Source organism: Calidris pugnax, unplaced genomic scaffold, assembly GCF_001431845.1.
Source record: "Calidris pugnax isolate Ruff unplaced genomic scaffold, ASM143184v1 scaffold155, whole genome shotgun sequence".
Classification (NCBI taxonomy): domain Eukaryota; kingdom Metazoa; phylum Chordata; class Aves; order Charadriiformes; family Scolopacidae; genus Calidris; species Calidris pugnax.
The window spans coordinates 765,637-777,370 of record NW_015090886.1 but is presented as its reverse complement, the minus strand read 5'-3'; the positions used below and the strand labels follow the sequence as shown (position 1 = coordinate 777,370).

Below are 11,734 nucleotides of genomic sequence, written 5' to 3'. Positions count from 1 at the left end.
GGGTTTAATATTTTTCCTAGAACTTTTTTTTTTTTTTTTTTTTTTTTTCAAAAAAAAAAAAAAAAAAAAAAAAAAAAAAAAAAAAAAAAAAAAAAAAAAAAAAAAAAGAAAGAAAGAAAAAAAAAAAAAGAAAAAAAGAAAAAAAAAGGTTCCAGACTGTTAGAACGAATCCCCTAGCACTGATTGCCCAGCCCAGACGGCCAGCCTGGGCCGCCCCCGTAATAAATACCGAAGACATGACACCAGCTGCCTACTTCACTTGACTGAAACGACCTGGAAGGAAATAATGCGGTTGAGAAAGGCATAAGAAAAGGACATAGGGGAAAGATAAAGTGAGAGAGAGGCAGAGACACACAGACGGAGGAGGGGGCTGTCAGAAGGAAGAGCCCAAACGATGACAAAAACCTTACCCTCGCCCTTTCCTGTCTGCAGGATCCCAGCGGCGCCCATTAAATTTAAGCCAGACAAATGTTAAAGGTACCTATGAGAAAGAATACAGATAAATACACACACTGCACCAACTGTGCTCAACCTGAACAGCAGCTCACCCTGCTCCCGACACCGGCCGTGGCCTCCAGGGACTCTCATTTCTGACAAAACTCGGAAAAATGGGTGTGCTGACCCCCTGGTGCTGCCACAGCCGACCCCAACCTTTATGGTCTGAAAGCCCAAGGTTTTCTCTGCCTGTAACACCAACTGATGGCCGGGCACTTTTTTTTTGCCTGCTTGAAGCTGCTGTGACCCCAGTGAGCATCCGTCCCTGGGGAGGATGAGGATGGGTGAGCCCAGGCACGTGGCAGTGACGTGGTCCCTCGGACTCGGACACCGAAACGACGACACAGCTGGGACAGCTTTTCTACATCCCTTTCCCCTGCCCCCATATGCCCTTTTTTCTACCCCATGTCACCTTTTCTCCCTCCTACATCCCCTTTTTCTTCCCCCTACATCCCTTTTTTCTTTATCTATATCCCCTTTTCCTTTCCTATATCCCCTTTGTCTTTCCCTATATCCCTGTTTTTTTCCCTATATCCCTGTTTTTTTCCCTATATCCCTATTTTTTGCCCTATGCCCCTTTTCCCCCCCCATATCCCTTTTTTAACACCGTTAATGACAAAGACAAGCTATTTTCCCAGCAGCCTGGAACCAGATTCAGGCTCTGAATTATTGTGAATTATTGAACAGCCTCGGGCTGTCGGGAGCAGCACCGGGTCCTGTGGGATCGAGCCCCAAAAGTGTGGGGCCATGGACTTAGAGCTGTCACCTACGTTCAGGGCAGGGGTCTCTCTCCCCACCAGCCCCACACAACTCTTTGGGTTAGATCACCCACACCTCGGCCACGTGTAAACAGTATCTACAGGCCCCATTTCACCTGCACCCCACTATCGTCCACTTCGGGCCAGTACCACGTTACAGACACGGATAAGAAACAGATATGTCTTTTTTAAGGAAAAAAAAAAAAAAAAAAAAAAGAAGACATCAATATATAGTAACAAATAATGGAAAAACATGAGACCTCATATAACAGGTGAGGGTTTGTAGCTTAATTCTCAGATTCGGACACTTCCTATTTATCATTCTTTTTTGAAAAAGGGATGTTAAGATAATAACATGAAATTAATTATGAGGACAGTTCTTATTGCACACATATTTCAGGCAGATTTCAAACGCACGAAGATGCGGGAAAACGTAGAGATTTCATCTTATTTTACTGTTTGTGCGCGTGCCCCACGCTTTTTCTGTCTTCATATCTGCCCCAAAATAATGGGCTTTCCACGTGGTTTTCTGCTTTTAAAATTACAGTGATTCGGACCACGCCAGGGGTGTCCCAAAGGTTACAGAGAAGCCTTTGTGAGGCAAAACCAGCCTCCTCAGGACGGGACCAAGCCGACAGCAACGCCGGGAGGTTTGTGTCCTGGTGCCAAATTTCACAGCAGAAATATGGAGAATATATAGAGAAATTGAGCGTTTTACCCCGTAAATATAAGACAGGGGTACAGGCTTCACTGAATCCTCACTTTTAGAGCTTCCTCCCCTCGGGATAACCCCAGCAGGGCACGCACACAACGCCGGGACATGGTTGGCTTTCAGGGGGGCTCCCAGCCTTATTCCCTGGGGACGCTCCAACAGAAGACACAGCAGGCACCGATGTCAGACAAAAGGGGATTCCAGATTGACTGAAAAGCAGAAGCTTTCGTTATTACCCAGGAAAAGACTTTGTCTTCACAAATACACCCAGCAAGCTTTGGGAATCAGAGCAGGAGGGTTATTTGACAATGCTATCAAACCTGAAAAATAACATTCAAGAGCGTTGTTAGGAAGCAAAGGCTTATTCTCCGTTAGTCACGGCGCCATCCTAACTTCACTCAAACCCCATCTACATCACATTAGAAAATTTGTTTAAGAAAAAAAAAAAGTGATTTAAGAGATAGAGGACATGATGCATAGCTGAGATTTTGCCGAGTAATATCTTGGCATCTTAAATTCACCTTTCAGATGCTTTGCAGAGAAAAATGTGCAACTCTCCTGTCTACCACAGCAAGTGAAAAGAGAAATTTCTGCAAAATTTCTGGCTCCTTGTACACACACACTCACCCACCCCCTGCAGACGTGTCCCTCACCTTCACCCCACCAGCAGACACCTGGGAAGCAGAGGAAGCTTTTAACCCATTTGCCAATTAACCTGCTCTTCGCTCCTTCCCAACTCACAACACGAAGCACAAGGACTGCAAGTGCTATTTTTATGCTCAGCTGCTGGTGGAAGTTTTAATCCAGTGCCCCAAAGAATTTCGTTTGCTGAAACACCCTCCTCAAGGCGGTTCAGAAAAGTAGATGGTATCTCCCATGAGCTCCCATGTTAGCACTTGTACTTCATCTTAAGGCACTGAGAGAGATGCAGGGTTATTTTCAGAAAAGAAGAGTTACTTCTTCAAGATGTGTGTTATAAAGAAAGGTGTTAAGGGGATCAGAGAGGATTTAAAAAAAAAATAAATTTAAAAATTCAGTCTTCCACAGGAAACGTAGACATCTTAAGTCACTTCTACCCCTGAATTCCAAGCATAGTTCCTCCACCTACTCAGAAATATTTCCAGAGTGATAATGTCACTGAACAGCAACTTGGCATAACTGAATCATATTCAAAATGTTCCAAATGAGAAACTTGGAAAAAATTTAAATTGTTCTTTTTTTTAACCTTGCTCCTGGGGCACTCGCTAAGGACACTGATTCACAACTGGATGTAATGAAACGTTTCAGAAGAATCCAAACACTTGGGATTCCAAAAGTTCCTTTTTTTTGCAATTCTTTAGACTTCACGTCCTATTGAATTTCACAATTTTCTGCCACTTTTTTTGCATAAATTCCATTTATTTTAAAAGCCCTTACTGTGCTTCAGAGCCAAATTTATTGCTGAGGCTTCTCTTTATTGTCTGTGTTCTTTAAATTTGAGAATTTGTTTTCCCTACCAAGATGTTCTGCAGGGGAATTCCAGGGCAATGACGTGCTCAACTGTCCAGACCGAACATTCCCCCTGTTTACGCTACGATCTCTTGGCTCTTCAATCCCATCCTGCTCTTTCTCTCCCAGGCATTAGATATTTTTAACAGGAGGAGGATGATGGTGAACTTCATTCTGCACAACAAGCAAACCACAGAACCACAGAGCTCGGTGGGGTGGGGAGATGCCTCCCTCATCATCCCCCCATCACTGATGACACAAGCAAGTGATTACAGAAAGCGGTGTCACCAAGGAACACCACATCTACACAAGCTCTCCCACTGCTAACACCTTCCAGCAGCTCCACACGTAGGCAGGACTCCTAGAAGCAAAAGAGCCAAGGGCTGGAAAACCCTCCTTCATCTCCACAGGCTCAACAGGACCCACAGGGCAGAAATTCCAGGGTTGCACAGGAAACACCAGCAACACTCAACGGGCCCAAGGGCTCCATCCTGGGTTTGGAAACGTACAGATATCTGGGACTGAATCCGAATCAAGTGTATGATCCAGTCAGGACACTTCTCAGGAGAAAACATTACCCCAGCATTCCTCCAACTAACATTTTTTTTTTTCCAACCAGAAATAAGGAGGAGAGGATACATACAGCCACAATGAGGAAATCCAGCCAGCACCAGGCGTTGGTGAAGAACTTGACGAATCCATAAGCACACCATTTCAGCAACATCTCCAGGATGAAAATGTAAGTGAAGACTTTGTCCGCGTACTCCAGGATGGTCCGGATGGTTTTCCTCTGTTCTATGTAAATATCCTCGAAGGCCTGGGAAATAACCAGGGGCTCATGTCATTATATCAGATTTATTACGCAGCCCAATATCGTTATCCAGAAGCTCACTCAAACCACGATAAGCAATGGAATTGCATTTCTTACACAGTGCCCAGCATCTGCTCTGGCAGTTGCAACACTGCAACCCCAAACCACAAAAATACCCCAAAAAGGAAAAGTCCTGAATAAGTAACACAAGAACTTCTCTGCCTTTCAGGGCTCCGAGTACCGAAATCCAGCCAGCACCAGGCGTTGGTGAAGAACTTGACGAATCCATAAGCACACCATTTCAGCAACATCTCCAGGATGAAAATGTAAGTGAAGACTTTGTCCGCGTACTCCAGGATGGTCCGGATGGTTTTCCTCTGTTCTATGTAAATATCCTCGAAGGCCTGGGAAATAACCAGGGGCTCATGTCATTATATCAGATTTATTACGCAGCCCAATATCGTTATCCAGAAGCTCACTCAAACCACGATAAGCAATGGAATTGCATTTCTTACACAGTGCCCAGCATCTGCTCTGGCAGTTGCAACACTGCAACCCCAAACCACAAAAATACCCCAAAAAGGAAAAGTCCTGAATAAGTAACACAAGAACTTCGCTGCCTTAGGGCTCCGAGTACAAGCCTTTGTATCTAAATGTTCAGCCACTGGTACCACAACAGTCACACACGGGTGCATCCCAAATTGCTGAGCGCGTTGTTAATCAGCCCGTTAATTGCTGTGAAAGCTGGGATGTGCAGAACGCCAGGCTGCTGCCCTGGGATCCCAACTGCTGTGGAATTGAGTCCTAAAACTCACGGGGAGCACCTGCTTGAAGCTGTTTGTTGTGTAATGCCATCTACTACACACTGCACTGTGTGAAAACAAACACACCCAGGGATTGTTTGTATCTGTGTGCCACCAGGAGGTCAAAAAGCTCTGCAAACATGGGAAACTGAAGAAATATAAACCTTCTTGTTCGGTAATGACAAAAATGAGACACAGATACAGGCTGACTTTGTCTAAAATCCTCACATTTCTAGTCAAGCTGTGATCAGAACCCAGATTTGCGGGATTTCAGTCTTCATTCTTCATTGAAACTGAACAAAAATCATTAATAAAGGCTTTTGTACAGTACCTACTACAACGGAGCCGTGTTGCTTTCCAGGTAAGAATCATCACAGCTTGCTATCTCACCAAATCTCCTACACAAGGCTTTGCCAATTAGATGTCCCCTCGTTAACACCTCTGGGATACATGTATTTCCATATTTTACTCACCAGAGCACCGCTGCTCAGTAGGATCATAAAGATGATGAAAGTCTCAAACCAATTGTGCTCCACGATCAGAAAACAAGTCTTCCTCAAGGTCCACCAAGACTTCCCCAGCCCTTCCTCAATATTGACCTGGCAGCATTTACAGCGCTGCGTGCAGCCTGCAACGGGGACAGCACACACAGGAGCATGAGCCCACACCTTGGGAACAGGTGACTTAATGAAAGAACACAAAATTGTCATTGTCTAGAGGCAGTTTTGACGCCAACAACAGCAAACACACTGAGTTTCAGCCTCTTGTGCTCTTGAGGATTACTTTCACCACTTCTGTATCTGAGCACCTGAATTAACATCAATTTGTGAACAGATTGTTCTATTTGGTCAGGGATCCATGCACTTGACAGAAGAGGAATGGAAAACTTGCTGATAAAATAACCTTGAACCATTTAAAATATCTTTGCCATGGGAATACCCATAATGGATCAGCTGCTGAAAGACATTGAGGCCAGTGACAGAAGGGAAAAAAAGAAACCCGACCAGAAGCCAGATTCTTCTGCTTCTACTTACTCAAGGCATCTGTTGTACGAAAGATCAACCTGCCCTACTCACAGGTCATCTACATCCCTGCAATGGCAACTGCATCTCCAAGGCCTTGACTTTGAAAATTCTTCTGAACTCCTTCGTCTGCGATGCAGGGTCCAAAGAGAGTCTCAAAATAAGCTGACAGCCAGCCCTGACCCAGACTGAGACCAAACCTTAAGGTAAGTTTAGAGTAGACAGGTCCCCGAAACAGCTCAGAGCCTTCCCATCTGGCTGGGATCTACCTGGCTGGGGAGTAGCTCTGTGGAAAGGGGCAACGGGGACCCTGGTGGGCAATAAGCTCAGTATGGGTGACCAGTGTGCTGCTGTGGCAGAGAAACCCCACGGGATGCTGGGCTGCACCACCAAGGGCATCACCAGCAGAGATAAAGAAGTCATTATCCCACTCTATGCAGCTGGAACACCTGGAATACGGTGTTCAGTTTTGGTCCCTGCTATACAAAAAAGCTGTGGCCAGGCTGGAGAGAGTCCAGAGAAGGGCCACCAAGATGATCCAAGGACTGGGAAGCTGCTGTATGAGGAAAGGCTGAGAGAACTGGGTTTGTTCAGCCTTGAGGAAGGAAGCCTTAGGGGAGACCTTATCACCATGTTCCAGTGCTTAAAGCGTGGCTACAAAGAAGATGGAGACTCCCTTTTTACAAGGAATCACATGGAAAAGATGAGGGGTGATGGGTACAAGTTACTCCTGGGGAGATTCCGATTGGACACAAGCAGAAAATTTTTCACAGTGAGAACAATCAGCCACTGGAATAGTCTCCCCAGAGAAGTGGTGGACTCCCCAACGTTGGACACTGTTAAGGTTCGGTTGAGCGGGGTGCTGGGCCATCTTGTCTAGACCATGTTTTTGCCAAGAAAGGTTGGACCAAATGATCCTTGAGGTCCCTTCCAACATGGGATTCTATGGTTCTTCCTACACTCAGAGTCAGCCTACCTTCTGTGAAGCACGCGTCAGGGTCCAGATACTCCTCTGGTGCCTCCACAGGGACTTCTTCCACTTCAGGCTTTATATCGATGGTGCTACCTTCAGAGGAGCTGGTCTCATCAAGTTTCTTGAACACAAAATAAAACCCAATCCAATCTCTAAGTAGTTCCCCAAAAATATCCACCTTCATGACAACTCAGCAATTTGTTCACCAGATTTACTGTAACAAAAGTTGTTTCCTCACTTCACCTCACTAAGATCCTGACCCAGGTTACGTGGCATGTTAACAGGACAGACAGTATTAAGTACTTATATATATTTATAAGTATTTGTGGTTCTCCGCAGAGTAACTAGCACAAGAAACTTCTGGCTTGAGTGCAAAGACTACGTCATAACATGAACAGAAATTTTGTGCTGGGACTATCTACTTCTCCCTCCCAAGATGCTTCCAGGCACTTCCACAAGGGTCAAATGACTAGAGTGAATTTTTAACATTTCATCCTACCTCTTTGCTGCCGTCGGGATCTGTATCACTGCTGAAATCTTCTGTGTTGAGATTTTCAAAATCCGATTCACCTACGGCAATAGGCACCCGGACAGTGAGATTGGGGTTATTGATGAAGGACATGTGATCTTCATCTATGATGTACTTCTCCACGCTGCTCCCAATTCCGCTTGTGGTGCCATTGCCATTCTTCTGATAATCAATGTCTCTGTTGATATCAGCCCCTGTATGGTTGGCGATGCAGTTCACCTTCTTGTCATACAATTCATCCAAGGGTTTAACCTCATCTGCCTCTCTCTGCTTGAAATGAGCCTGCATGAACTCACGCACTTTTGCCTTGGTCCAGGCAATGCCCTTCTTGATGCGAATGACAGAAATCTGCAGGTTGTTCATCTCCCCATCATCATCTGTTGCTGCCAAGTTGTCTGCACTGAAGGAGCTCAGTAGCAAGGCTAAGAACAGGTTCAGCACCTGAAGGAGAAGAGGGGACGCTTGGCAGAGCTGACACACAAGGGTGACCTTCCCAAAGCTGAAGATGAGTATTTAATCACCCACGTCCTGCTGATGTTAACAGGGAGCTCGCTCTCCAAACACCACACCGAGAACCAGCTCTGGTGTCCCACAGACCTACCGAGGCACCCACTGATCCTGCAGCGTGTCCCATGAAGGGGGCAGCCCTGTGTGGTGATGGGACTTGGGCAGGTCCCCACCACAGAGCCCCACGCAGGAGCCAGACCGCGGCTGCCGGGGAGGGATTTAGGCAGCAGCCATAGAAGGGATTTAAATTCAGCATTACTGGTTTAGTCCCACCTCTGGCTCAAAGGAAATGGGCCAAATCCAGGCATTTTGAGTGAAAGCTCCCAGCTTGATTTCCTTGCCCACATCTAGTGAGAGCCCCCAAGACTTATTTTGTCAAAATCCCTTGGTGAGACAAGTCCTCTCAGAGAGAGCTCACAACGCTACTTTGAAGACATGCAACTGTTCACACTACTTCATTCTTGCTTACATTTTCCTCCATAGACTTTTCTTCATAAAATTTAAGACCAGAAGGAAACATCATGATCTAGTCTAACCTCCCACACAACAGGCCGTGCAGTTTCACCAGCCGATTCTTGCACACCACCGTACCTCATGATCGAGCTAGTGGGCAGATTTTAGAAGAAACTTCCAACCTGATTTTAACACCTCAGGACCTTCCCCTGCATACCAAATTATCTCCTTTCCTGGCATTTGAAAAGCCAGGTTTTCCTTCTTTTAAGCTTCCTTTACCCCCTCAGGCAAGGTGTGGGTCTGGCCCTTTTGACTGAGGGTTTTGTACCTCCAGCTTTTATTGCAAAGTGCCTAGATGCTTTACTCGTGGGCAACTGTTTAAGGCCCTCATCAAGCAAAGCACACCCTTTGGTGCTACCAAAGTCAACAGGACTGTTCATCTGTCAAAGGCCATGAAGGACCCCACCAGAGCTGGAAGAGACTCACAAAACATTACTCCCTAGTCCTGCGGTCTCCCCACGTTCTACCCCACCCAGAGGCAACCAATAAAGACCATCAGTAACCATTTACTGACCACTAAATTTCCGATGACCATGACCATCATGAAGACAATCAAGCACATGGCCTGTCCTGCTACTTCCATACAATCCCACATGGTCTCAATCCATTCCCCACACAACACACGGAAGACAATAAGGAAGGAGTGGAAGAAATCGTGCATGTGCCAGCGGGGTAGCTCACACTCCGGATTGATCTTGCAGACACACTCCTTGTAGCTTTTGCCGAAGAGCTGCATGCCCACCACAGCAAAGATGAACACGATGATGGCTAGCACCAAGGTCAAGTTCCCCAAAGCACCCACTGAGTTACCGATGATTTTTATCAGCATGTTCAGAGTGGGCCAGGACTTGGCCAGTTTGAAGACTCTCAGCTGCAAAAAACAAAAACCGAAAGAATAAAACAGACAAATAAAAATTTAGTTTCATCTTAAAAAAAGAGGAAAATTAGGCAGAACTTTCTAAACGGCGACCACCCTGTATTTAACATAAACATGAGGCCGTGCTCCTGCTGAGGGCAGTGGGAGGAGGGAATGCTGAGCTTCTCTTTGAATGTGGCCTCCTGTGTTTCATACTTAGTTATCCCCCGTGTGGGGATCTATCTCCTTTTACAAAGGAAAAGCATGAAGCCTCCGTCTTGCTTTGCAAACCTCGCAACACTAAGGAAGTCAGGAGACTTATTTGAAGGGTGTATCACAAAAAATAACTTTTTTCTTTCCTGAACACTTCACAACTTTCCCTGGAAAAAAAGGGCTTGTTCTCCTGGCATATCCAGAACACACTATCGAAGTTTAATTTCCAGGGAATCTCCTCTGGAGACAGACTTTCTGAACCTGGATGTAAGTGGCAGCTTCTGAGTACTCTGCTCCTTGGAAAATCCAACCCCAGTTGTGGTTCTCTGCGTTCAAAAATCTAACCTTGAGGTTTTCCTCATGTAATTTGCAAAAGCTTAACCAGTGACAGCACAAGTCAAAGCAGGTGAATGTTCAGCACTTTTATTAGACTCTAACATACGACCTACCAAATTTGATGGCATGAAATAAGAGGTGCATCCTAGCACGGTCCCTCTCCATCCACATTCACCTCCCAAGTCACCCCTTACCCCCTAAATGCAACGAGCTGTAGCTCAAAGCTTGTAAACAGCAGTTGTGAAGTAAAAAGAGACCTCAAAAATGACACTACTCCATCTCTGTCCTCCCGAAAACCAGAAAAAAGTGGTGTTTGCCTTTTCTTATGTAAAAATCTTTCCATTAGCTCTAAGAAAGTAACGTCCAAAAAGAAGTGGAATATGGAATACCAATCGGAAAGATCGCAGCACAGAAAGTCCTTCCACATCTGCCAGACCCAGCTCCATTAAACTGAGGGAGACAATAAATCCATCAAAGATGTTCCAGCCTTCTTGGAAATAATAGTAGGGATCCATGGCGATGAGCTTCAGGAACATTTCTGCTGTGAAAATTCCAGTGAAAACCTGGAGTGGTGAGGGAAAAGACAGACAAAGAAAGAACAGGCAAAGATTCGCTTTCGTTCATTTTTGGATCTTCAGGCTAGATCTCCAGGCTCTAGAGCCTGGAACAGCAGTTCTTTCAGTCTAAGTCCACATCAACAAGTAACACTGAGTGGCACAAGCTTGCCCTCGCTGCAGTCTGTGGCCACTTGGATGTTGGCTGAGGGTGCCTTCTGGTCAGAATTTATTACTAATTAGAAATCCATCTGTTAATTCTGGGGCTGCCTGAGTAGGTCGATGATACTTGTGCTGCACGAGGGGAGAAAAGAGCATTGTGGGCAAACACGTGGCACTGCCCAGGCTGCACGTTGGAACGGGCACGAGAGGCTGCATCGTTTGATAATTAGCCTGAAGATCAGAAAATGAACAAAAGTGAATCTTTGCCTGTTCTTTCTTTGTCTGTCTTTTCCCTCACCACTCCAGGTTTTCACTGGAATTTTCACAGCAGAAATGTTCCTGAAGCTCATCGCCATGGATCCCTACTATTATTTCCAAGAAGGCTGGAACATCTTTGATGGATTTATTGTCTCCCTCAGTTTAATGGAGCTGGGTCTGGCAGATGTGGAAGGACTTTCTGTGCTGCGATCTTTCCGATTGGTATTCCATATTCCACTTCTTTTTGGACGTTACTTTCTTAGAGCTAATGGAAAGATTTTTACATAAGAAAAGGCAAACACCACTTTTTTCTGGTTTTCGGGAGGACAGAGATGGAGTAGTGTCATTTTTGAGGTCTCTTTTTACTTCACAACTGCTGTTTACAAGCTTTGAGCTACAGCTCGTTGCATTTAGGGGGTAAGGGGTGACTTGGGAGGTGAATGTGGATGGAGAGGGACCGTGCTAGGATGCACCTCTTATTTCATGCCATCAAATTTGGTAGGTCGTATGTTAGAGTCTAATAAAAGTGCTGAACATTCACCTGCTTTGACTTGTGCTGTCACTGGTTAAGCTTTTGCAAATTACATGAGGAAAACCTCAAGGTTAGATTTTTGAACGCAGAGAACCACAACTGGGGTTGGATTTTCCAAGGAGCAGAGTACTCAGAAGCTGCCACTTACATCCAGGTTCAGAAAGTCTGTCTCCAGAGGAGATTCCCTGGAAATTAAACTTCGATAGTGTGTT

At 45.5% G+C, this 11,734-nt stretch overlaps 1 protein-coding gene across 1 annotated transcript in view; it reads right to left on the bottom strand.

Moving 5' to 3' along the window:
• SCN8A (sodium channel, voltage gated, type VIII alpha subunit) overlaps window positions 1-11,734 on the bottom strand; it is a 111,501-nt gene that overhangs the window by 12,813 nt on the left and 86,954 nt on the right. The window contains exons 37-44 of the mRNA XM_014947448.1: window positions 11,246-11,255; window positions 10,406-10,579; window positions 9,126-9,482; window positions 7,562-8,032; window positions 7,066-7,183; window positions 5,541-5,695; window positions 4,528-4,668; window positions 4,097-4,270 (exon numbers count right to left, since the gene is read on the bottom strand). Of these exons, the coding sequence (XP_014802934.1) occupies window positions 4,097-4,270; window positions 4,528-4,668; window positions 5,541-5,695; window positions 7,066-7,183; window positions 7,562-8,032; window positions 9,126-9,482; window positions 10,406-10,579; window positions 11,246-11,255 (1,600 nt within the window). The remainder of the gene's footprint in view (window positions 1-4,096; window positions 4,271-4,527; window positions 4,669-5,540; window positions 5,696-7,065; window positions 7,184-7,561; window positions 8,033-9,125; window positions 9,483-10,405; window positions 10,580-11,245; window positions 11,256-11,734) is intronic.